The 27,953-nt window shown below is 40.4% G+C and overlaps 1 protein-coding gene across 1 annotated transcript in view; it reads left to right on the forward strand.

Moving 5' to 3' along the window:
• Positions 1-27,953, forward strand: part of sugct (succinyl-CoA:glutarate-CoA transferase) — a 124,295-nt gene that overhangs the window by 20,341 nt on the left and 76,001 nt on the right. The window contains exons 7-9 of the mRNA XM_060869597.1: positions 4,401-4,492; positions 4,638-4,781; positions 18,015-18,110. Coding sequence (XP_060725580.1) covers positions 4,401-4,492; positions 4,638-4,781; positions 18,015-18,110 — 332 coding nt within the window. The remainder of the gene's footprint in view (positions 1-4,400; positions 4,493-4,637; positions 4,782-18,014; positions 18,111-27,953) is intronic.

The raw sequence follows: 27,953 nt of genomic DNA on the forward strand, positions 1-27,953 counted from the left end.
TGGCCAAGAACTGATTTTGCACGAACGACTGAAAAGAGTCCACAATTTTCCTGGTTTCCTGAAGGCTCTTTTAAGGTTTATACTATAACGACTACAGATCATGCATTTTTGACTGGTGTTTGTTCTGGCTCAGCAGTGGAGCCTCAATGGAGTCTCAGCGTTACTAATCAGAAAGTCAAAGGTCACTTTCAGGATGCTGTCATTGTTGGGCTCTTGATCAAGGACTGATCTGTCTCTTGATCCTGAAGGGCTCTTGATCTGTCTCTGCTCCAAAGATGCCTTATCATGGCGGACCCTGAACTCTGACCCCAATATCCGAACAAGCTAGGATAAAGGTGAAGAAAAGATTTCACTGTGTTGTACTGTATACAAATAAAGACTTATAGTCTCATACTCTGCTACAGTTTGATTGGCTGTCAACCTCATCTGCGTCTCTGCCCAGAGTAGACTGTCTACCAAAGGTTAACACAGTGAGTAGTCTTGCCTAGCCAGACCTTCAGACCGACAGCAAAAAGTCTGGCCAAGGACCTCCGACGAGGGAGTGTAACCATAGAGCATTAATTTAAGTCGTGTAAATTAATGAGTCTATAACATGAACTTCACATCATTTGGAAAATGCAGCATTTAGCTGATCTTCCTAAGCTCTCATCGTCACGGTTACACAGTAAACACACTCTCACTCATTTTCTACCGCTTATCCGAACTACCTCAGGTCACGGGGAGCCTGTGCCTATCTCAGGCGTCATAGGGCATCAAGGCAGGATACACCCTGGATGGAGTGCCAACCCATCGCAGGGCACACACACACACACACTCTCATTCACTCACACAATCACACACTACAGACAATTTTCCAGAGATGCCAATCAACCTACCATGCATGTCTTTGGACCAGGGGAGGAAACCGGAGTACCCGGAGGAAACCCCCGAGGCACGGGGAGAACATGCAAACTCCACACACACAAGGTGGAGGCGGGAATCGAACCCCCAACCCTGGAGGTGTGAGGCGAACGTGCTAACCACTAAGCCACCGTGCCCCCCCACAGTAAACACAACAACTTTTATTTTTTAATGAGGGCCATAGCGCATTACAAGGCTTTATTTCTAGGTGGAGCTGAAGGATCCTGTAGAATCCAACCAATCGGATGACAGCTTCGAAACTCCTGAAGTGTTTGTGGGTGTGATGTCCTAGGCTGAGACTAGTACCTGGGTAAAGAAAAAACTTTTTTTCAAGCCATTGTCTTTCTTGCTAGTATCACTCATTTTTTTTAAGAATATATTTAGATAAAAGATGCCTATCCCACTACCTACTGTATAGACCCAGAGATAAAACAGCAGTAACAGCTGTATTACTATTCCCCGTTAGCGCTGCCAACATCCATGTTAACATTCTCTCGCACTATTTTCTGCCCAGTGTGATCACTATTTAAATCTTTTATAATTTGCCTCCAGTCAAACGTTGCCTTTGATTTTGTTCTGTTGTGTTTTGGTTCACTGTGGTGAGAACAGTGAGGGTAATAGCATCAGGGTGAACGATCCCAAGCTCTCCAAAACAATGCTAAGCATGTGAGTGTCTCAGAGCTAAGTGTACTATGCTCAGGACACCATGTAAATGCCACAAATTTTTCATTCCCCTACATTGAATTTTTGAGGTCTCCGTGACCCTCCAAACCTGAATCCCCCGTTTCACAGAAGCGACACTTCACCCACTCTTTTGTTTTATTATTCAGGTTTAATTTCTTTACAGCAAATTAAAGAAGATTATGTAGCGTCTGAGAACAGCAGATATTGTTAACACGTGTCCTTCGTTAAGCAGGCCCACACATTCAAACACACTGGGGTTTGGGAAAGGATTCCTTTCACATGCTGTCAGACTTTCCAGGATAGATCCTAGACCACATTTGATAAACTTTAGCAAGGTGTTCGGTAAGAAAGCTACGGTTAGCTCCAGAATTATTGTCACTTTTATATTATTTTCCAAGCTAAAAACTTTATTGGAAAAAAAGGTTAAAGAAATAAAAACAGTCAACATAACAATACGGAAATAATTATCAAGTGAAGCTGTGTCGGGGATGTTGACTTGAATTTGCCTGGAAATTTGTGCACATGCTTCATGCAGTATTTGTATCTGAAGTGACGTGGCATACGACTCAGATTTTGTTCTCTGCATTCAACCCATCCAAAGTAGAGGTCTTCTCGGGTCTAAAAAAATGTACCCGACCCAAGCTGGAGTGACCCGAATCACTTTTTACCCGAACCCGACCTGCATAATATTTTTTTTTTTTTTAAAAAAGACCCGACCTGAGACAAACCAAAAAAATTAGTCCGATGAGTCCGAAAAATGAGTCCGACCCGACCCGTTGGCATTTTTTTTTTTTTTTACCTGACTGGACCCGAATGTTGCATAACTCTACACTAAAGTAACCGCTACAGCGTTGGATTCAAAATTGATTGACAGGTCTGTTTCAACGAAAATTAGCTTACCGCCAGTCACACGTCGCCAGCCACGTCACAAGCGGTCTTGGCAAACAGAGGAGAGGTTGGAAAAGGACTCGAGTCGATTCACACACACGTGATAAAGTAGTTCGGGTCTTCTCGGGTCCGTTCGGTAAAAACACATTCATTTTAAAGTACCCGAGACCCGATGCCGCTATTATTATACCCGACCCGTGTCTGAGGCACACGTGAAACTTTTAGACCCGAACCCGCTCGGGTCTCGGGTCGGACCTCGGGTTTTCGGATCTAATTGGACCCGTGAAGACCTCTAATCCAAAGTGCACACACACAGCAGTGAACACACACCCAGAGCAGTGGGCAGCCATTTATGCTGCGGCGCCCGGGGAGCAGTTGGGGGGGTTCGGTGCCTTGCTTGCTCAGGGGCAAGACCTCTACCCCCAAACTCTGTTGTAGTTTTGTATTGCCGGCCTGAGACTCGAACCCACAACCTTAGGGTTAGGAGTCAAACTCTCTAACCATTAGGCCATGACTTCCCATGTGTTGGCATGTGATGTTTTTTCTTGCTGAATATCAAAGGCATTTATTTTGCTTGAAAATTTGGTGGCAAGCTCGATAGTCATCTGATTCATCTTTGCTGTGGAATTTTAGGAGACGCATCTCACTAGCTTCTCTCACGAAGGGCATATTTTTATACTTCTAATAATTTTACACTCTAGTCTGAAACCGATCTCCAGACTTTTCTTTGCCTTTCTCGACATCCTCCTGATGGAAATATTAACAAAAAGCATCACTTGAACTTCTCTCGATGTCTTTTGTTGTTGCTGAATGAGACCTAAATATTTTTTTGGCCATGCACCCCATCGGTGTTAATGATTTACAGTCATTAAACAAACGTCTGCTAATTATGAGTGTGAATGGGATCAATTGTATGCACAAGTAGAGGGCTTGATGTAGGTTTGAATCTATTACCGCTGCGATTGTCCTGGCATTTATAGCTGATTATACACGTGAACTGTTATCTGATTTGTGCGGATCAGTTACAGTTTCTTTTCTGGTGAAACCTCTAACAAAACATTTCCTTTCCAATTCCATAGTTTGTCAAAAATGAAACTCCTAAAGCAGCCAGCTCTGTTCCGCCCGAGGCTTTTGCATGTTTATTTTACTCTGGCAGCCGTAGCTTCGGCTTGGGCATTTTGTTCCGAAGGCTCTTTTATTGGAACATTTTCCCTCCCCTGTTTTGTTTAAGTAACAACTATGTTAGAGGCACGTTTTCCATTTTATCAGCACGTGACCAGAGATTTCATTCTGATTGTGCCGAAATGTGATTTCGTGCCATTAGCTGTGAAAGCTAATTAAATTTGTTTGGATCATAGCCTTCAGAAAATTGTTTTGGGTGCATTTTGCTCACCCGTGTTAAGATTTCAGTGTTGAGAGCCTGTGAAGGGTTTATTTATATCCAGGTTCGAATCGAATTCAAATGAGCTTTGGGGAATTTGGGAATACGCAGCTTAATCATGCATATCAACAGCCTTAGTCTTAAGTAAAATGAAGGGCAGTTAAATGGGCTTGATGATGGAATAATAGACAACGCATATTTTCTGTCAAATTTGCTCAGGGTGCGTATTTTGAATAAACACAAAATAAATACTTAGCTCTCCGGACCATGAGTCTGGAATGTATTTGGACCTAGATCTCGTGCCGAATTGCCGAATTCAATGTTGATTTACACTGAATCTGGCGAAGATTTTTAGTCAGGTGCAGAATAAAGACTATTTCTAAACCTCTATATCTTTATATCCAGGTTAAATAACCTGCCCGGATTTACACAAGGCTTTAAAAAAAGGCCTTGTTATTATTTCCTCACATAAATGAAGGGACTGTATAAGCATTTGGCATCAGTATCTCTCTCTGTGTGTGTGTGTGTGTGTGTGTGTGTGTTATAGGTTATGGTCAGACTGGACCCAAATCGCACAAACCGGGATATGACTCCATAGCGTCCGCAGCGTCAGGGATGATGCACATCACAGGTCCTGAGGTGAGAAAGGCTAAAGCAGGTAAAACATGAAGTTAAAGCTGCCTTAGGTGTCATACTGTTTTACAAGTGATACAACTTCCGTTACATTATTTCATTAATATCATTATATTATTTTTTATATTCACTTTAACTATGTGTCTTAAAGGACGGGGATCCAGTAAGGCCTGGAGTTGCCATGACTGATCTGGCCACTGGACTGTATGCTCAGGGAGCGGTGATGGCTGGCCTGCTGCTGAGACAGAAAACTGGACGAGGTCTTCACATCGACTGTAACCTGCTCTCATCTCAGGTCACTTTCTTTATCTTTAAAGTCAATTCAGTTTTTAAATGACAATTTATTTATATGGCACAATTAATTACGACTTCCGTCGAAGAAGGTGCTTTCCATTAGGTCATTAAAAACAGAAAAAACACACAACAAACAAACAGAAAAATTATAAAATCGTACAAATATCTCATCAGCCATACGTGTTTGAAAATAAAAATGTCTTTAGCCTCGACTTATAATATAATATTAAGAAAAGAGGCTTGTCTAATGGACAGTGGCAAGGCGTTCCAGAGCCTGGGGGCAGCAACACAAAAAGCAAGATCTCCCCTGTATTTAAGCCACGACTTTGGGGTAAACAATAGATCCTGGTTGGAAGACCGAAGGGATCTAGTGGGTTGATACTCAGTCCGTAACTCACGGATATGGGGGGGCAAACTATTCAGAGATTTATAAACGAGGAACAAAATTTTAAAATCCACTCTAAAACAAACCAATGTAGTGAGCGTAAAATAGGGGTAATACGATCCCTCTTTTTTGCCCCACACAAGAGTCGAGCCGCAGCATTTTGGACAAGCTGCAAGCGTGATAAAGCTGTCTGGCTGATCCCAAAATAAAGCGAGTTACAGTAGTAGAGCCAAGATGAAATAAAAACGTGAATTACCTTTTCAAAATCTTTAAAAGAAAGAAAAGACTTAGCTTTAGAAAGCAGACGCAGCTGAAAAAAGCAAGCTTTGATGACTGAATTTATTTGTCGGTCAAACTTTAAACCATCATCAAAAATTAAACCAAGATTTTTTTACCCATGATTTCAAACACAAAGACATATCTCCCAAATCTAGTTTCGGGAAATTTGAAAATTCAGATGGACTAAAAACTATAATTTCATTTTTTGTGACCACTTCCAGAACATTCCAATATGCTAAACTACCTATAATGTACATTTGTGAAAATGACCCGCTGCTAAATGTGGTTTTACAAGCTATTGAGACACGGGGGTTAGCACTTTTGCCTCACACCTCCAGGGTGGGGGTTCGATTCCCGCCTCCGCCTTGTGTGTGTGGAGTTTGCATGTTATCCCCGTGCCTCGGGAGTTTCCTCCGGGTACTCCGGTTTCCTCCCCCGGTCCAAAGACATGCATGGTAGGTTGATTGGCATCTCTGGAAAATTGTCCGTAGTGTGTGAGTGTGTGAGTGAATGAGAGTGTGTGTGTGTGCCCTGCGATGGGTTGGCACTCCGTCCAGGGTGTATCCTGCCTTGATGCCCGATGACGCCTGAGATAGGCACAGGCTCCCCGTGACCCGAGGTAGTTCGGATAAGCGTTAGAAAATGAGTGAGTGAGTGAGTGAGAGAGTGAAACACAGGGTGTACTTAGTTTTTCACACATGGCTTCTCTATATTGGCTTCTTTTTTCTTAAATAAGTATTGACATTCTATCGACCCGCTAAGGACGAGATGTTTTTTTTTTTACTATTACATGATATGTCAAACCAAGAGGATGTTCTTCTATGTACAGTATGTATATGTATAGAAGCTAAATAGTCAGTGGAGGTTTTAAAAATGTGGATTAAAGCTAGCTATAGAAGTGTTCTTTGTTAAACTTTACTTTTTAAATCATGAGCATAAAAAATACAAATGTAATTTACAAATGAGTCTCCCTGGATTTGTATAAAAGGGTTTCCATTGGCAAGCTTAAAACATAACAACACATGTTTTCCAAGGAACTTTGGTGAGTTGAATTTCTGCGATGCCACAGCATTTTTTACTAAAACAGTAAAGAAGACATTATAAGGGTTTACCTTCACAATGCTGCACATGTGGGTGATGTATTTCAGCATTGGTAGTCGTAAATTACTTTAAAGGCCACCGCAAATGTTTTAGACGTGCCTCTCACACACACACACACTCACACACACACACACACACTGCAGATAACACATCCGTGTGAACGAGCATTTAATCCCTGAGTTATCTCAGAGAACCTAAATCCTGAGCCCATGTGCCGTCTATCAAGGTCCATAACAATGTATGATGCGATGGGAATCTTATTAAAATCCTAATTATATAATGCTGTATTCGTACAGCTTGAAGCTGTGGATCAAAGTATGTAAATGATACTTACGGATAAACAGAATACACACAAATATGCGGTTTATTCTCCATCCCACTGTTTTCTGTCTTTTTAAAGTGATCTGTGTTGTAAATACAGCTGGTCCACCGTCGACTGTCCCCATCCCTCATGCTTCACAGACATTGTTGTGTGCCTGAGTGTTAGTTTCCTTAATGATAATTAAGTGAGCTGTCATATGGGTTGCACAGATGGAAAGCATGTGAAACGAATCGGACAGATGGCCACTATAAGCTTATGCACTGCGTCTAGCGTGAATTTAAGGTAATGCTGCTCCAGAGTGAAAAAGTTCATTAACGGTGCACAACAGACTTATTCATTTTTTTTATTATCTTTCCGTAAGTTCAGACAATATCATTGCAGCAGTAAAGCATGGGGGTGGTAGGATCATGATACGGACATGCTTTTCATTAGCTCTGAAACTCGTCAGGGTTGTGGGCAAGATGGCTGGAAGCAAATCTTTGAGGATATCTTGTTACAGTGTCCACTTGGGATCGAGGTAGACGTTCAGAGCATCGACCCTAAGCATGCTGCCAAAGCTCGACCAAACGCTTCAACACCAAAAAACCTGACTGTGTTAGAATGTCACAGATTTCGATCCAGCTTGGTCTTTGATAATACTTGAAAATTTCTGCTCACCGACTTTCTCCATTCAATCTGAAAAATACTTAGCAAAATATCAGCATTCAGATGTACAAGCTGAGAGATATCCCAGAAGAATTGCTGTAATTGCAGCCAACATACTGTATGTTTGCAATAGGAAAAAGGATGATGGCGGCGCAGAGACCTGCTGCGGCCACTCCGGGTCCCGAAAATACCTGCCCCCTGCTTCGTTGTTGTTTGTTGATGTTTATGTCTGTATGTACTGTATGTATCACCTTTGATCTGTGAGACACGACATCTCGTTCCACTACATGTCTCAACATGTAGCGCAGGGGTGGCCAACCAGTCAGAGACCAAGAGCCACATTTTTTACCGCGTTACCGCAAAGAGCCGCGTCATATACATGGGCACATATAATCATCACCTTTTTTCCTGCCATTTTGAGAGCGAACTTGACACAAATTTACTCAAATGATCTTGCTCCTACTGGGAAACCTTGAGGTATTTTCATCCCACTCACTCATGCGCGTTTGCCGAAAATACCGTATTGAACTCAAGCGAAGCGAACACGCATATCGTCGCCGTCGGGCGGAATCCTCGTATCTCCAAAACCATTATTCTTCAGGAAATTAAAAAAACGCCGTATTTTTTTGAGTTATTAAACATTGTATCGTTAAAGTTGTTATTATACCTTATATTGCTATCATATACTGTTGTGTACCAACATTAACACAACATTTTCCCAAAGTCACGTTTTATCGGAGATACAAGCTTTATGACTTGTGAGCAGGGAGATACGAGATTATGCTGTCATTGATAAGAACGGTACTGACACAGACGTCGCTGCTGCCAGCAGTGTTCAATAAAGTCTGCGGTCACGTTGAGCCTTTAGACAAGAGACAAGGCTTCAATAGTTAACCGAAGCTAATGACTGTAGTTACATACATCTTCCTAAACTCTATTTTAAAGGTTTAAGAGCTATAAGTGATGCAATACAAAACACGATAAGCTGATTAGACTGTCTAATAGGTGGAAATTACTCTAATCTGCTCACAACTTACCTTCGTGGCTCACGGGTTTCTTTCTGCACAGAAGCATTACAGCTAACCAATGGAGTTAAGAGATTTGCGCTCAAGCTATTTTCAAGACTTTAGATTGGTTAATAACTTGTAAAAATAACAGACCCACGTGGGGTCGATGTGAAAAAATATGAAATTGACAAAATTTGGACATACAGTAGGAGGTTTCCGCCCGACAGCGACGATATTAAAAAGACACAAATACAAACTTCAGTATGAATGTAAGGGCCGCATGAAACCGGGCAATGTGCCGCATGCGGCTCGGTTGGCCACCCCTGATGTAGCAGAATAACAATAAAGCTAACTTGAACTTGAATATTCTGCACTTTCATTGTTTAAATTAAGTTACTGAAGGGGGGGGTGGGACGTCTGGATGTGGATGTTGATGTGGGAAAATACATGTGCAAGGTTTTGTTATCTTGTAGAAACAAGTCAGCGTCTGTAAATCTGTATCCAAATTTAATGCCTAATTATGGGAGAAACATCATAAGTAAACATAGCAGATGTTCTAGCATCACACGTAGACAGCTCAGCTGTTGAAACACTAATGCCTTAGAAATCAATAGAGTGTGAAAGAGCATACAGTTTACATGTCACCAGGTGAAAGTGGCTGTCTCTTGACAGCATGTTGCCGCGATCCCGGAGGCGAGTTTACTTCAAAGCGAGCTTTCATTAGGTGACGAGGTGATGTACAAGTCAGACGCTGACACTGTTGCTGTTACCGAATGCTTTATGTTCTGCTTATGCATTTCCTACCATGTAAACACACAGACTTCCATTTTGGCTCAGGAACATGTCAGACTGTTCCATGAACTTTTGGGATAATGCAGCGGTCAAGCTTCTGCGCTAGTGACCAGACGCTTGTGATTATAAATCTCTAGACGGCCAGAAAGTTCCATCTTTTTTCAGTCTTTGTTCTTAATCGTGAATCTCTTGTTCTCTGTGCTTAATTCGATTTAACAGATATTTGCATTTAAGTTTGTAGATGTACTTGTTGTTCCATATTTTTCTCATTGGTGAGGGTTTTCTATCTCAGATGATTTTATTAGATATATCTAATGTTCTGGATTATTCCCTTTACTTTTCTCCTAGTGTTAACCTGCTGGATTGTGTTTCTGCATGTTTGGGATGAGATCAGAAAATGGGAAAATGAATTTCTCTTGTCATAACACCCCGGGGCAATAAGCCTCCTCCCCAGCAGATGTCAATATCGGGATTCTTCTAACCTTTGTTGTTCACTTCCTGTTTGAATTTTTCTTGCACGTTCCGGTCATGGACTATATAAGCATGTGGTTTAGAGTTTGTGAAGTCTCGCTGCTATATCTTAGTCAGGTACGTTCTGCACGTGTTACTTTGATTACCTTGCTTGTGTTTTAATGTGTGACATTGGGGGAAGTCGTGGCCTAATGGTTGGAGCGTCTGACTCCTAACCCTAAGGTTGTGGGTTCGAGTCTCAGGCAGGCCACGACTGAGGTGCCCTTGAGCAAGGCACCGAACCCCCCCCAACTGCTCCCCGGGCGACGCAGCATAAATGGCTGCCCACTGCTCCGGGTGTGTGTTCACGGTGTGTGTGTGTGTGTGTGTTCACTGCTGTGTGTGTGCACTGTGGATGGGTTAAATGCAGAGAACAAATTCCGAGTATGGGTCACCGTACTTAGCCATATGTCACGTCACTTTTTTTTATTTGTTGTTCGACTCCTTTCTTGAGGGTATTTGAAGCTTGTTGATTATAATGTTTGCTCGTTTTTGAGTGCACTTTGCATTGCAATGTTTACGCATGGATCCTGATGTCTTTCCCATGTCTTGCTACTCCTTGTCGCCGCTCAGTACGAGTCTCTAAACTTGTTTTTTTTTTTCACCGCTCACGATTTTTTTTTTGTTTGTTTGTTTATATCAAATTGCAGAAAATGTTTGAATCACGCAGAACTAATTTCTACCCTTTCAGTTTGAAAGAGAGTGAGAATATGGCACTTGCAGAAAATTGGATAAATTGTGGATTTTCATGTGATTGCGTACTAATGCAGAGCAAACACTTTTTACTTTTACATGGTGGTTGTTTATTGGTTGTTTATTTACAAAGGTTTTCAGTCTTTGACACTGTTGCTGTCGCTTAAAATCTGTGACCTGGGACGGAGTAGAAGTGGGACGGAGTTGACACTACATTGTAAAATTATTGAACTTTTCTAGGTGAAACGTTTAATTATATTTCTTCTCTTTCAGCCTGCTCACTCCTCCATGCTCTTCTGACCATACAGTATTACTCCATCCTCCAGAAGCTTCTTCAGATTCCGGTGTCACAACAGATATGGTTTAAAGTCCTACTCTTCATTTACTCGAGGTCTTCATAACCAGGGCTTTTGTACATTTGCTTCAATATCACGTGCCTTTGTGTAGTCTCTGTTCTTCTGATGCCAAATTCCAGTTTGTACCATTGGAATTGAAGCACTGGAGAAATAGAGCTTCGCCATAGCTTCCCTCTCGCACTCAACAGCTCTTCCCAAACACAACAGAGATTACACTGAACTGGCTGAGTTCAAATCAATACTCAACTAGTTTGGTTAATTATCTGTTACTGTAAAATTGTTTTGATTGAGTTGTGATTAATGTTGCATTGCTTTCTTTTGTTGTCTACTGACTATTGACCTATTTAAAGTGTCCTATAAAGTGACAGAAGTAAAATGTATTAAACATGTTTTAAGACACTTGGGCAAGTCACATTCAGATGAATTGGCTTGTGTCATGATTTAGCAGGTCCCTGCCTCTTCGTGCATGGTGTCGGCATGATCTCTGCTGTGCTTCTGGGGTTTCGTCCAGGACCTCAGTCCAAATACATGTGTTGTAGGCTGATTGGCATCAGATAAATGGGGGTTGGTCTTGTGCTCTGCAATGGGTTGGCACCTCATCAAGGGTGGCCTCCGCCTGGTACCCAGAATCCCCTGGGACAGGCTCAAGCTCCACATGACCCCCTGGACAATAGCACTACAGAAAATCAGTGCTATGGAACAAAACTATGGAAGTGGAAAGGAAACGTTTTGTCAGAGGTTTCACCAGAAAGGAGACGGACTGATCTGCACAAATCAGATAACGCTACAGAAAATCAGTGGATCGCTATAAGCAATCTAAAAAAAGCTTTCCTTGTTTTAAAAATCTTTAAACCCTGATCTAGAACTGCGTGCCTGCTGATATCCTTTAATATAAGAAACGGTTCAGGCGGTAGTTGAAGGTGAGGTGCACGATGTTCGAAAGCCAATGTTGACATTTGAAATCACCAAAACAAACACGCCCCTAACCCAAATGGGTGTCACCCTTGTTTTGATGGCTCCGCCCCACACATACATACGTAACCCAGGCAACTATTATGGCGGAACCTGAGGGGATATTTTCATCAATAAATGAACCCAGTGATTAATACTATGGTAATACAAATGTGTGTTTGTACAGTAGTACTGTGTGTTGTACCGTGAAAGGTTTAGCTCCGTTTCACGTGGAAGACAACGTTCAACAACTAGAACCCGAGGCAGAGGTAATGGAGCTCGCTGAACACACTCTCCGCTGCATATTGACAAGACACGCCCCTTTCTGCTAATCGGCTACACGTTTGTTTTGTTTGTCGGCCCGACTCAGTTTTCTGAAGCATTTCTCAAGCGTTGTGTACCCCACCTTTAAAAGGCTGACACTTGTGATGTCATTCCGTAAATGATTAAACAACAAACATAAGTGTGTCTATCGACTTTAGAGTTGTCCCTTAGTCTGGATTCTCACTGCTATTGGAATAGGAGTAGATCTTTATCTGTTAGTGGTCTTTGTACCATTGTAGTGCCTGCTGTGAAGCAGACTTGAATCCTCTCATTCTTCCACTTCAGATGGTTTTCATTGTTTCCATGTGAATTCATTAAACTCAGACCTGAACTTGTAGATGGACACACAGAAGCATTCATGTCTTCAACAATACAAAGCTCTCTGCTCTACACATCTGATAGTGTTTTGGTTTAATACAGACTGAGACTATAACAGTTCAGAATCATTTATAATTACAAGGATTATTTCCTTTAACGTGCAAAGCCAAAACTCACAAAACATGCTTTTATTTTCATCGAATTCTATTTTAACGTGTATATATTTGATCCATTTGTGCAATATAAGGAACGAGATATTACGGCGTTTAGTCAAACCCAAGTGCGCAAATAAAATAAATCTGTTTCTCGTCTGCAAAATACTGAGCTCAGTCGGCCGGAACCTTTTACGTAATGTGGGCTTTCAAAGCTCAGCCAGGACATTCAAGGAATTCGGGAATGATTCTCACGTGTGCTAATTTCCATAGACAGGATGCTAGACAAAGATTTTCCACTTTGTTCTGGTGAAATAGGTAACAGAAGCATCTCTGAACCTTGAATTACTTCTGTACTGCTGCAGTGATGAATAATTCGTTTATCCGCATCACCTTTTGTAGGGATGATCCAGAAATGCCAAAAAAAGTCAGTAAGTAAATGGCTAATGGGACTTTTACTTTTCAATTCTTCCTAGAGTGCAACAATTACTTAAATCTTTTTAATGAAGTCAAATTTATCAAGAATTATTTTTCTTAGAAAATTACAATCAATTTAATGTATGACTAAAAATATTTCTAGGAATAATAAGGAATAAGCCTTTTTATCCCTAGAAGAAAAAATGTTTGGTAATAGAAAAAATAAACAAAAGCTTGAAATTGGGGTGTTTGATAATCTTGTGTAATTTATAATAATCTAAATTTGCCCGCGGGGGCACGGTGGCTTAGTGGTTAGCACGTTCGCCCCACACCTCCAGGGTCGGGGTTCGATTCCCGCCTCCGCCTTGTGTGTGTGGAGTTTGCATGTTCTCCCCGTGCCTCGGGGGTTTCCTCCGGGTACTCCGGTTTCCTCCCCCGGTCCAAAGACATGCATGGTAGGTTGATTGGCATCTCTGGAAAATTGTCCGTAGTGTGTGATTGCGTGAGTGAATGAGAGTGTGTGTGTGCCCTGTGATGGGTTGGCACTCCGTCCAGGGTGTATCCTGCCTTGATGCCCGATGACGCCTGAGATAGGCACAGGCTCCCCGTGACCCGAGGTAGTTCGGATAAGCGGTAGAAGATGAATGAATGAATGAATAAATTTGCCCGCATACAAAATTCTTTCACTTGCTAAGGATTTATTTATTTGTTTGTTTGTTTGTTTGTTTGTTTGTTTGTTTGTTTGGCGGTGTAAATGTCCTGATGTATAGCTAATAAGCAATAATGACCGCGGACGTTATGTATTGCATGTTACTATAATGTTTTTTTTTTTCTTTACTAACACAATTCAAATTGTGTATATTAATTGACGCTCCATACTCACCAGTCTCTCTTTCTTTCCTCACTAATTCGATAAGACAATAAAAAGGAAAGCTTTTCCTCTGTCCAAAAAGATTTTTATTTCCATGGTAAAAAACTCATTATGTACTTGCAGGAAGTTTCACCATACTGTACGCTTTTCTTAGTTAATTAACGATCTGCTGTCTCGTCTTTTATTATTTATTCGTCTTCTTAGCATCCACCCTGCAATTCCCAAAGAATGCATTGTTACTATAGCAACCATAAAGTAGAAGAACGATCATATCTGAATTACAGCCAGTTTATTTATTTATTTATTTATTTATTTATTTATTTAAGCTGTTGGAGAAAATTACATTTATAACTTCTGACCAATCAGATTTGAGAACAAGGCTACGGTGTAAGTATAAAGTGGTGACTACAAGTTGGTATTAGTAAGAAAATAAAATGTATAGTGTGTTATACAGAATGAAAGAGCGAGTTACTGTAACTAATAAATAATACTGTGAGTAGCGGTGCTTTCAACGGACTCTTGGCTGCCGAACGTCTCCTCTGTCTTGAACGTTTTGGCCACAGGGAGTTGGGTAACGCATTTTATACGGTCATACGTATGTTTCCTCTTAAACCGAATCAGACCTGACGTTTTCTTCACTTCAGTGCTGCAGATTGCACATAAGTTTCTATGGAGATGATTCATTACCGAAATGCGTCTGTTACCCTTCATGACACATGACGAACGTTTGGACTCGTATTCGCCAGTCATGTCAAAATGCTTTAGATTCACATACGAATTCTTTCAAATGTGCTGGAACATGTCAGTGCGCTATTTTTCCATTCCTCTTGTCCCACAACTGACATCTTGGCACTTTGTACAGAACCAAACCGTGAGTCCATGTCTCTTGGATGATACCGGTTCAACTGAAGGATGTGGTTTCAAAGAAAGTGTTCCCATAATGCAGTTGTTTGTAGCCTGTCTGTTGTGGTTTACTTGGAGTTTTTTTTCCCCAGACTCAAGCCCCGAAGTCTATCCCATCCCACCCCCAAACCAGGTCCCCCCCCTCTCTTGCACCATGTTTTGTGAATACTTTCTTGGACTCTTGCCCTTTTTACTCCTCATGCGTTTTTAATTGTCTGCCTTTTTCTGTTTTTCTTTAAAGTGTTGCTTTGACTCGGCTTGACTTTAAAGCTAAGGTGCTCTGAGGCTCTGCTGTAGCTGTTTATGCTTGCGCTTGTTTTTAGAATGGCTAAAGGGGATGGATTAAGATATAGGATGTATCCGCTTTATCTCTGTGCCAGGGGCTATGGGGGTCACAACTCTTGCGAAATGAGATCTGAACAACCCAAGAATACTGACCTTCATCTCCTATGCATCTAGCAGGTTAAGCGCTGAAACGCCTGGACAGTGTAATGGAGAACATTTACAGAAGCACAACCATGAGCTTATACTGTAGATATGATAGAAGGTAAACATTAGTTTTATTTTACTTCCCTTTATCCCAGTCGGATGCAGATATTGTTAACATTTGTGTCCATTGAATAAAGTTCCCTTCGGTCACATGTTGAAATCCACTAATGCAAGCAGTGTAGATATTTAGTGTAGAAAATTGGATAATTTAATGAATAAGGTACTAGTTAAGTTGTTTAGGAGGAACTTTAGCTTTTGGCATTAGGAATACATTTTACTGCACTGACCGAGCTGCTACTGATGCTAAGGGGAAACAGACTGTGAGGATGCGTAGTTTTTATTAAAAAAAAAAATTGTAGGAGAAAGAAAAAAACTGTAATGTTTGTTTTTAGCGGATTTTTCATGGTAAGTGAAAACAACTTGAAAGGTTTCTTTATTACTTCGATGTAATGCCAAGTACAAGACATACAGTAATCTCTCAAAGAAGAGATCCACTGTGTGTCGCTTTGATTGCTAGTTTTTTTTTTTTTGGTTTGTTTTTTGGTTTAATTGCGAATAATAAGGTTGGGAAAACATGTGCATAGCAGATTTTTCACTGGTATTCACCGTTTCTTGGCGAATACATATCTGCCTCATAAAAATAATGTGGTGTTTAAATGAAACGGGCAGCGTGATTAGCGCTCATGAAGAGTTGTGAACGTGAGGAGACTGAATGAATGGATGAAGCTCTGGCTTTTTGACGGTCCCTCTGTGGGGTCTTTGAGTGCAGGGGTTTTTTTTAGTGTGTGTGTTTTTTTTTTTAAATATTGGCATGAACTGGAAAGGGACAGTGTGTATAACCGCAGTGGGCTGTCTGAGCGTTTCCCATCGGGAGCGTCGCTGAACCAAATTGAAAGCAGTTGTTGATCAAAGCGAGTAAATATACTTAAACGATCATGTAATGAATATAGATGTTACTTTGCTGCTTTAGAGTAATAAACTTAATGCGATTCTGATTCTGAACCCAACAAAGTAACTCTTTTTTTTTTTATATAGTTTAGGGTGAAATCTGATTTGAACCTCTGTGAGTGAACATCTGATGTTTGATGTACTACTTTACATAAAGAGGAGGGTGGGTGGAGGACACCTGAAATCTCTTAGTAAGGCTTGCGGCTTGAAAAAAAACACACCTTAACTTTACATTCGTATGCTGCATGAGGTTGTTTATTTAACAGGGAAACAGGCTTGTGCTCCTAAGATAAAAGCTGCATGAAGGTTTTGCTTAAAGGAGACTTATAATCTGATTAAAGTACTCGATTGTCCATTAAATTTGCAAGAAATTGAAATTCCCTTTTGGCATCTAGCGCACGCTGTTATTCATGGCGCTTTTTTTTTTTTGTTGTTTTTTTTTTTTTTTTTGCTGCTTTATTTATAGTCCCATTAAAACATAGGGGGAAAATCCACACAATACATCAGTTCCCGGTATCCATTATGTTAAAGTGGATGTAAACAGTCCTTTCCTTACTAGCATTTCTCCTCCCTCTCTTGAAGTTGATCAGACAAATGCTGCAGTCTGTCATGTTACTGAGTAACTGTAAATCATGACCGGCTTCATGCTCGGATGCTCCTCCCCAGGACCGTTAAAGACTTCTTACATGTGTGATTTAATTCAACAGCACCGCAGTGTAGTATTTATTTTTTCTAAATAAAAGAACAGGAAGTTAAGGATTACTGCAAGCAGACCGTTTTTTGGAAAAACAGATATAATATAGTGACTATGATAAAAAAAATCTCATACATTTACAGCATTTAGCAGACACCCTTATCCAGAGCGACTTACATTTTTATCTCATTTTTATACAACTGAGCAATTGAGGGTTAAGGGCCTTGCTCAGGGGGCCTTAAGTGGGAACCTGGTGGACGTAGGAATCGAACTCACAACCTTCCGATCGGTAGCCCAACACCTTAACGACTAGGCTACCACATCCCTATCTCAGGAGAAGATGTGAAAAAAATACGGATGAAGTAACAATATATTACTGTTGCCGTGTCATAAATCTACAAAGGTTCATATTTTAATAATTTGACATTTACGCTTTTCTTGCTGGGTTTTTTTTAAAAAAAAAACAAAACAAAAAAAAAAAACAGGTGGCTCTTTTTAAACTTTGAGGATATGAGGTGGTCAGTGGAACAGAGCAGCTGTGATGTGATACGTGGGTTAAACACAGGGCTCGGAGCCAGACAGGATCACTGTGGAGGTCTGGCTGGCCTTGAGAACGACATGGGCCATTTTCCTGGAGATGCTGCACTGACATCGCATCAAATCTTCATGGACTTTCTTTTAATCTCTGCAAGTTTTCCGTCTTCCTGTTACAGTTTGTGTCCACAGCTTTAAAGACCTTTTTTTTTTTTTTAACATCACAAAAATATTATTTCAGCTGCCTAGTCATCTCTCCTTTTCTCACCTGGGCATCATAAAATCTCTCTTTGTTCTTCAAACAGACGAGCTAATAAATTAAAGGTTTTATTTATTTATTTTATTTCCCCCCTTTCCCTGCAAGCTCAAGAGGTCAGCGTTACACATTGTAAGGTTGGAGGTTGATTGGATTTCACCATTTCACCTGTGTTTCCTTGTGCAGTTTCCTTGTTCCTTGTGAGATTCCCCAGCAGTAGGGTGTAATGAGCTTACTGAAAAATCAGCCGATTTAAAACACTTGTACTTTTTTTTTTTTTTTTTTAGGTGGCTTGCCTCACTCACATTGCTGCGAATTACCTCAATGCAGGAAAAGAGGCCAGACGATGGGGAACGGCTCACGAGAGTATCGTCCCGTACCAGGTAAACGTATAGGGATTCATGATGGTGGTTTTTATTATTGTCAAGGTGCTTCGCATAAGTGACGCACATTTATAAAGAATAAAATAAGTAGCTGAATAGAATAAATTGGAAATAAAAGGATTATAAACGAATTTGAGAAATGAAAGCAAAAAAAAATATTATTAAACCTGAAACAATCCAGGACAAATGGGAAGATGGTAATATAACAATTAATAAAAAGCAATATTCTTTTTTTATACTTCATATTATCTCTTTTTAATTCTTTATACTGTACCAGAGGCCAAAGAATGGAATTTCTGCTTGTTTTGTAGTGTCCATGTTTAGTACTTCTTGTCCCAGTCCACGGTGCTGGTTAATGACTTGTATAAAAGTAAAATTTCTGGGATTTTTTTATTTATTCATTTATTTCTTAAGTCCTTCCCGATCTATTAGGGCCAATATATTTAGAGAAACATAACACACACACACACACACACACACACACACACGCACACACACACACACACACACACACACACACTTCAATAAGGCTGTGTAAGGTTCTCAACAGAGGCGAAAACACACAACACACTGAAAGCCAACAGAGTCCTGACTTATTTAATATTAGGACAATAAAATAAATAAAGAAATATTAGTTTATACTGAATGAAATATTCCCATACATGGATTTCCATTCTGCCAATGAAAAGGAAAGCTGGTGTACTGGGTTAATAAAATGATCCACCTTTTGGTAAAACTGGTGTTTCGGTCACAAAAGATATGTTTAATGACATACTATGAATATTTATAGGATTCGTTCTCCATAAACTCTGGGATCCAATGACACCAGTTAAGAGAGTTACGAACACTCCTCTGATGGCTGAGCAGCAGTCGATTCCATAAACTGATCGTAGAACTGTGTGCTTGAGCTATATTGATGCATTGTAGTCCTAATAAGTCTATTAAGTTAAGAAGCAGCCAGTGAAAATCGAATACTTTTTTAATACTATTTTCATTTTCTTTAGCTGCTTCAGTAAAATTGAAGGTAAACAATTTCAGATCGAGTGAAGACCTCTCTCTTCCTGAAACACTTGAACAAGCCTGTAACCTAGCGAACTAGTGTCAGTGTATTCATTTTGTACGTCACTATGGATAAGGACGTCTACCAAATGCTGTGAATGTAAGTTTGTGGCTTTTTTGATGAATGAGCGATCGCTCAGTGGCTCCTTACTCTGTCGTCCATCTAAATAAAGTGTACGTAAAGCTCACTCCGCACCCAGCACACCCTCTCGTCATTACTTTTAGTTGTGATTGCCAGTGCTCTCTTCAAGGTATGCTTTCGTGTGGCCCAGATGTTCACCGTGTGACTGACCGAGCAGTTTGATTCCTTTTGGTCTTTATTAAAAGATTTTAACAGCAGCACACCAAGGGAACAGTATGTCCTTAGCAGCTGCTGTGTAGACTTCGGCCATCGGGATACGGAACAGGAATCTTATTCCGCGGTAAAGTACTGCTATTCATTAAAGGTGGTAGGGGGGAAAAAGGCCCCAACAACTCCTTAGGTCAGTAATGGACAGGGCAACTGGTTAAGGCTCTGAGTTGTTGATCGGAGGATCGGGGTTCAAGGCCCAGCACAGCCAAGCTGCCACTGCTGGGCCCTTGAGCAAGGCCCTCAACCCTCCTGCCCTCAAGCCTCCTCAGTTGGGATATGTGAAGAAAAGAATTCCACTGTGCTGGGCATGTCCAACCGGGAGGAGGCCCCGGGGAAGACCTAGGACACGCTGGAGGGACTATGTCTCTCGGCTGGCCTGGGAACGCCTCGGTATTCCCCCGGAGGAGCTGGAGGAAGTGTCTGGGGAGAGGGAAGTCTGGGTGTCCCTTCTCAGACTGCTGCCCCCGCGACCCGGCCCTGGATAAGCGGTAGAAGATGGATGGATGGATGGATGGATGTAATGTATATGTGGCAATAATAAAGGCTTCTAATATAATCTTCTAATCTAATACCTGTTGGCTTATTCCTGTTCTTGGTGTCTGCAGAATGGTCCAGCAAAGTCGTTTCTCCTTCAAAACATCTCTATTTTGTGTGTCATTCAGAGAGGCTGTGAGGGCAGAGGATGGATATAATGAGTGACTGCATGTAGTGAAATGTAAGATTCACAGCAAACCTAAGTCTGACTTGTTTTAATTTCTCCTTTAGCTCCCATATTTGTGTAAAGTGTTGAGTGTTGGGTTTTTTGATCATACTGTAACCGCTCTTATTAACTAAACTTTATGTATTTATTTTATTTAATTTTTTCATTTTTATTTCTTTCTCCTTCTTTCTACCTACTGTTTCTGGGTTGTCTGACTTGTCGTTGTGTTTTCGGATTTGTTAATGTGTTTTCGGATTTGTTCATTTGTTTTGCACTTCTCGGCCACCGTATCTTATAGTTAAAGGTAGGGTCTCCGTTTGAGAAATGCTTCAGAAAACTGAGTCGGGACGACAAACAAAACAAAAATCAAAACAAACGTTTAGCCAATGAGCAGAAAGGGGCGTGTCTTGTCAATATGGGCGGAGAGAGTGTTCAGTGTGCATGTGTGACATTAGCAGAAAGCGGTTTTAACATTGACATGGAGGATAAAAACAAAGAAAGAAAGTGAAGAAAGGCTTACGATAAGGTAAGAAGTAGGACGTGTTAATATAGGATCAGCTTTCCAGCGCTGGAGAGAACTGAAGGAGCAGGAAGTTGGTCACATATTCACAGATTGGAGTTTCCTGAGTCAATAACTCCTGAGCTAAACACTGTTACTACACAAATAACACCTCTTTTCTATCGTAGTAATGTAGAGACGCAGCTACAACCGTGTTTTGTGTAGTAACAGCGTTTAGCTCAGGAGTTATTGACTCGGGAAACTCCAATCTGTGAATATGTGACCAACTTTACTTAAGACGCCGAGGCGCTTTTTTCCTTCTCGATAGGTGAGTAACGTTGGTTTTGTTTTGTTACACAGAACTAATATATGCCTTTGTCCTTTACATGATTATGTTTGTGTGTCATTTTTGCTTGTTTGTTTATCTGCAATCGTATTGTTCTTCCCTTCAGCTATGATAAAGACACATTTCTTTCTATTAGTTGCCTGGTTTACGTATGTATGTGTGGGCGGAGCTATCAGTACAGGGGTGGGACCCATTTGGGTTAGGGGCGTGTTTGTTTTGGTGATTTCAAATGTCAACATTGGCTTTCAAACAACGGAGACCCCACCTTTAATGCACATGGGCAGTGGTGGCTCAAGTGGTTAAGGCTCTGGGTTGTTGATCAGTTCGGGGTTCAAGCTTCAGCACTGCCAAGCTGCCACTGTTGGGCCCTTGAGCAAGGCCCCTAGTCGTCACTGCTCCACAGGTGCTATATCATGGCTGACCCTGTGCTTTGAACCCAAGCTCCAAAGTTGGGATGGGTGAAGAAAGAATTTCACTATGCTGTAATGTAGATGTGACAAAATAAAGGCTTTTCTTCTCGTCTACATGAATCCTCATTAGTTCTGAACATTTATTTTTATTTATTTATTTTTTTAAATAAATCATTAAAAAATGAGATGCCGAGTTCAGATGAGGTCTAGCAGATGCTCGAGGTGAATGAATGAGTTTGAATTTATTCAGTAGACATATTTTCCTCACGTTCTTGTAATAATCTTGGCGCATTTGTTGACAATTCTAGCTTCATCTTGTATGGAATAATTTCCTCACTGTTCTGAAACTCCAGACACAGTTATGACTGTTACCTTTCAGCAATAAAGCAAATGTTTTATGCATCTGACCTTGTCGGCGTCTTTATCACATCCTGTACACTTTGTCTGATCGTTCACCCCGAAAAAACAAGCCGGTAAAATGTTCGATAAGCCGTTAACGTCTTGTTTTTGGGCAGGTTTTCTCAGTTTTGACGCCTCACATTCGTCCTGTGGACTCGGTCTTCTTTCATGCTGCTCTGTAAATCAGCAGCAGTTTGATGCAGCAGGTCACTGTGTGCTCTTTAATATGCTCCATGAGTCTGTCCATCTGTCTCCCTGCTGACTGCTTTGGCTGTTCTGCTTTACCTGAAGCACAAAGCTGCACTGAGTTACAGCAGAGCGCATGTTTCTTAACCTGCTCTGTTTTAACTGTCAGGGGCTTTAGATCAGTGGCTGCTCTTTTTCAGGATCCTCTCTTTCACTCGCTCTCTCGCTCTGTGTATCTCTCTTGACTTCATGTCCTTTGTGCTGTCTCTCTTTCTCTCCTCTCCATGTCGTGTTCCCTCTCTCGCTTTATCTTTTTCTCTCTCTTTCTCTTATCTCCATGTCGTGTTCCCTCTGTCTCTTTGTCTTTCTCTTTCTCTCATCTGCATGTCGTGTTGCCTCCCTCTCTCTCTCTCTCTCTCTCTCTCTCTCTCTCACTATCTTTCTTTCTCTTTCTCTTGTCTCCATGTCTTGTGTTTTCTCTCTCTCTCTCTCTCTCTCTCTCTCTCTCTCTCTCTCTCTCTCTCTCACTCTCTCTCTCTCGCTCTCTCTTTTATCTTGTCTCCATGTCTTGTGTTCTCTCTCTCTCTCTCTCTCTCTCTCTCTCTCTCTCTCTCTCTCTCTCTCTCTCTCTCTCTCTCTTATCTTGTCTCCATGTCTTGTGTTCTCTCTCTCTCTCCCACTCTCTCTTTTATCTTGTCTCCATGTCTTGTGTTCTCTCTCTCTCTCTCTCCCACTCTCTCTTTTATCTTGTCTCCATGTCTTGTGTTCTCTCTCTCTCTCTCTCTCTCTCTCTCTCTCTCTCTCTCTCTCTCTCTCTCTCTCTCTCTCTCTCTCTCTCTCTCTCTCTCTTATCTTGTCTCCATGTCTTGTGTTCTCTCTCTCACTCTCTCTTTTATCTTGTCTCCATGTCTTGTGTTCCCTCTCCCTCTCTCTCATCTCCATGTTGTTCTCTTTCTCTCGTCTCCATGTCTTGTGCGCTCTCTCTCTCTCTCTCTCTCTCTCTCTCTCTCTCTCTCTCTCTCTCTCTCTCTCTCTCTCTCTCTCTCTCTTTTCTTGTCTCCATGTCTCGTGTTCCCCCTCTCTTTCTCATCTCCATGTTGTTCTCTCTCTCTCTCTCTCTCTCTCTCTCTCTCTCTCTCCCTCTCTCTCTCCCTCATGAAAGGAAACTGTTTAGCAGTTCTGAGTGTGTGATCAGAACAAGAGCCCTTTTGTGTTCATCTTTGGGTTTGATTTGGATTGTAGATCGTTTTCTTTCTCGTGAGCTGTTCTTGTTAAATCTTCTAAAATCTTTTACACATGGGGCTTTATTTTACCGTCTTGTCCGTATCTTATCATGATAAAATTACTAACACTTGCCCTCGAGCCGCTCATTTTTATAAAGTCGTTAGCAGTTTACTTTTTTTTTCTGTCGCTACACAAAAGAATGGACAAAGATTAGCGGTTTTTAATCGTTTAAAGCCTGACTATTTAATACAAAATTCAGTTATTGTGAATCTTTGGTGTTCGAATGGTATTTACAGCGTCTTCAAACATGAATCATCAGATATTTATTTCAAAGTTTCGATTTTTTTTCCCCAATATGTTAAATAAAAACAGGTCATGAGCAAAACGAGACTTCTTATTCATAACTTCACACCACATATTGTTTTTGCTTTAGTGTATGTGTAGTGTATTATTCAAGAGTGTCTATCAATTAAAGCTGAATTTTAAGGGAATAAGATCACTGGAACAATTTTATTCATTTCTTCTTATTAGTTTAAAGGAATGTTTAAGTGAAAAACCTTTGGCACTTTATCACCGTCCCACTGATTCTTGTCCGTAAGACTGCTCTTCTGCTGTGTTTGTCGACTCCTAGCCATCACTCATAAAAGCAAGTTATCGTCTTCTAGCCCCATTTTACATCCTCACCAAGTGTATTTTCCCTACAGACTCAGTCTGGGTGAAGGGGTGATGCCTGGGATTGCGCTTTTGTTCTCAAGGCTCATCCTAGGTTGCTTTACTCCAGCGGAAGCATGCTGGTTAAACATGCCGTCTAGGGAGGCTTGTGGGAATTTTATACTGGAGCGTGGCAGTGGCAAATTTTACCACTCTGAAACTTGCAGTGACTGTGTTTTGTGTCTTTTTGTCTGCATTCTGGGTCTGTGCTCAACATGAAGCACATGGATAAACAGAAGAAAAAACGTTTGTGGTAAAATAGATTTAACACGAACCATGTTTTTTTTACAGTCTTGTCAGTTTAATGTCCAAAACATCAGCTAGCATCTGGTTAGAGTTTTTAAGGTCAGTTTACTGCAAAAAAAATCTCAAGTGTACGTGTTTGTGTCCGTTGTGCTCAAAAGTTTGCATACCTTTTGGAGAATTTGCAAAATGTGTACTTTTTTTTTTATTAAATTTCTTTTTTCTTTTTTTCTTTTTTTTTTTTTTTTATCTTTTTTTTAATTTATTTTCCAAGAAAACAAGTGAGAAGGCAAAACAAGTGTGTTTTTTTTCTTATAGGATTCAAGTTTATATGTAAGGCATAACAGAATGGCACGATCATCAAAAAAAAAAAAAACTAAATAAGGAAATAATTCCTGTTCATATCTTTGCATACCTTTTAGTTAATATGGTGTATTGCCTCTTTAGCATCAATGATGGCATGCAGTCTTCAGGGTTCCCACGCGTCCTGGAAAACCTGGAAATCCTGGAAAATTAATGACCAATGTTCCAGTCCTGGAAAACACATGGAAAATGAGAGAAAACATAAACTGTCCTGGAAAAAATCTTGTTGTCCTGGAAAATTATTATTTTTAAATGTTCTTGATCATTTAAAGAACAGTTTACAACTGGTCGAAACGATTAACGTTAGTAACAGAAAGCGCTCTGTTCAGGGACGCTGAGTTTTGACGGGTTTTTTGTTACGCTGTTTAATCTCGCTGTGACGGATGACGCTGTCTTGTGTTGGTGGTTTCAGGTGCTAGGAATGGTTTAAGTGCTCGAATGTTTTCAGCAAATGGTGACGGGTAAGCAGGTTATATTAACCTTGTTAATCTGAATATCATGTGCAAGGGGAAGCACAGCAAACTAAAGCATGCATGATGGCATTGGTCTGAGAAAGGAAAGGGTATTAATATGTGCGGCCTTTTTATTTTATAAAGGTTGAAATTTCATTCACATGACAAATTGTCTTTAAATGTATAGTTAAGTAATAGCCATAAAGTGTACATTGTTTTTAAGACTTCTGGAGAGAAGGACATATTACTTTAGGCCGTGAATCTGTGAGCCTTGTATTTTTTTTTTTTTGCTAAATTTGAAATGTCCTGGAAAATGATCTCTGAAAAAGAGTGGGAACCCTGAGTCTTTTGTAATCATTTTACATGATGTCCTTTATTCTATCAGGTGATCTAGCTGCACAGTTCCTGTAAATTTTTTGGTTGTTTTGCACAAACTGCAAGTTTGAGATCACCCCAAAGTGGTTCAGTTGAGACTGTGATGGCCTCCAGAACCTTTTTGTGCTGTAGCAATTGGAAGGTACTTACAGTATTAATGTACAGTGGATGTGGAAAGTATTTAGTCCCCTCTAGCTTTGCACACCTTCCTATAGATTTGATTTGAATCGATTCATTTAACTAGCAGAATCAATTTTTTTTAGAAATTGTTGTCCCTTATCTATATTTGATAAGTGGATAGAAATTTGTAAGTTACTTTGAATGCAATTGCAGCTTTAAGTCTTATTGTAAGAGTCTCTACAAGCTTTGCACATCTCTATTTGGGCATTTTTCTCCCATTTCTTTCTGGTAGATCCTCTCAAGCTCAGATTGGATAGAGAGCATCACTGATCTATCTTCAGATCTTTCCACAGATTTGCCTCTGGGCATTTGCTTGGCCACACAATAACATTCAGAGACATGGTATATCACTGGCTATTTTCATGCTGAACCCAGGAGTAGCTCATGCCTAACCTTTTTTCTATTGTAAATGTCGGATTTTGAAAATATTACTTTGAGGGTTTCTGAACCCGTTTTTTTTTTTTTTTTTTTTCGATTGTCTACTGTTCTTTTTTTATTCCTCCCCTTCACAACTAACTCTAGAAAAAAACCTTTTATTCCAATTCAATTTATTTTTATAGCACTTCTCAAAGCCGCTTTACAGAAGCATTGAAACAGAAGAAGAATTCATTCATTCATTCATCTTCTACCGCTTATCCGAACTACCTCGGGTCACGGGGAGCCTGTGCCTATCTCAGGCGTCATCGGGCATCAAGGCAGGATACACCCTGGACGGAGTGCCAACCCATCGCAGGGCACACACACACACTCTCATTCACTCACACAATCACACACTAGGGACAATTTTCCAGAGATTTGAATTTATTGTAATGAATTTAGGGGGGCAAGGTGGCTTAGTAGTTAGCATGTTCGCCTCACACCCCCAGGGTCGGGGTTCGATTCCCGCCTCCGCCTTGTGTGTGTGGAGTTTGCATGTTCTCCCCGTGCCTCAGGGGTTTCCTCCGGGTACTCCGGTTTCCTCCCCCGGTCCAAAGACATGCATGGTAGGTTGATTGGCATCTCTGGAAAATTGTCCGTAATGTGTGAGTGTGTGAGTGAATGAGAGTGTGTGTGTGTGCCCTGTGATGGGTTGGCACTCCGTCCAGTGTGTATCCTGCTTTGATGCCCGATGACGCCTGAGATAGGCACAGGCTCCCAATGACCCGAGGTAGTTCAGATAAGCGGTAGAAAATGAATGAATGTAATGAATTTAATAGTAATCTTTACCAAAGAAAAATGACCTCGTGGATGCTTTGAGTGTTGTCCTGGGTACATTTCCATCATGGCATCATGACTGTTCATCACCTGCTGAGTTTCTACTCATGAAAAAACGGGAGATTTTCTGCTATGGACTGTTATTTCCTCTCCTGAGTTCTCTGAACAAAAACCTTGAGCTCTGTCAGATCCACTCTCTCAGCCCCCCTCCAGACCTTTGAACTGACTGAACCGCACATATAAGCATTAGGAAGAGGCCTGCGGTTGACGATACTCAGGCGTAATGCACCGTGGCAGTTTCGGACCTGAAGGACCGTACAGCGTGGGAACGCTTTTTGCGTCCGTAAGCTGAAGAGAAGGACGGAGAGCAAAGTGGAGACATGCTAGATACATCACTATGATTAGGTGTGAAAAATGTTCTCGCTTCTTTTCATGCCCGTAGTCAGTGCTGTTTTAGTCATAAAGAGTGCACATGAATAACGCACTGTTTTAATGGTGGGAACAACTGTGAACCTGTTATTGTAGTCTGTGGGGATTTATCTTTTCCAATATGAAACAAAAGAAAATAAATAATAAATTTAAAAAAAAGTTATAGATCATGTCCTTTTTTATACTGCACTGATTTTATATGGAATAAGAGCTGGATGTAAAGACATTTACAATAATAAAAGTAGAAGCATAGAAATAAATTCATCCGTTAAATTAATAATTATTGAGTGTTTGTTTTCCGGATGGTGGTGTCAGAAAAACCTGTTGGAAGTAAGTGACATCTGGCAACCAAAAAAAATAATATTAAAATAAATTAAGCAAACATTTTGGCCAGTATTAAATGTTAATTTTTTTTTAAATGAATTAATTTTATTTATTTATTTATTTATTTTTATGTACAGCTGGTTTAAAAAAAAATATATATTTATTATATTTATTATATTTATATATATATTTATATATTTAATAATATTAAAATAAATTAAGCAAACATTGTGGCCAGTATTAAATGTTTATTTTTTTTTTAATTAAGTAATTTTATTTATTTAATTATTTATGTACAGCTGGTTTAAAAAAAATTAATATATTTAACAATGATTTTTTTTTTTTAATGAATTTTAATTGACTCATTTTTCAGAAAGCCTGAGTAAGATTACAAGAG

The sequence above is a fragment of the Tachysurus vachellii genome, chromosome 5 (genome assembly GCF_030014155.1).
Source record: "Tachysurus vachellii isolate PV-2020 chromosome 5, HZAU_Pvac_v1, whole genome shotgun sequence".
In the NCBI taxonomy this organism is placed as follows: Eukaryota; Metazoa; Chordata; class Actinopteri; order Siluriformes; family Bagridae; genus Tachysurus; species Tachysurus vachellii.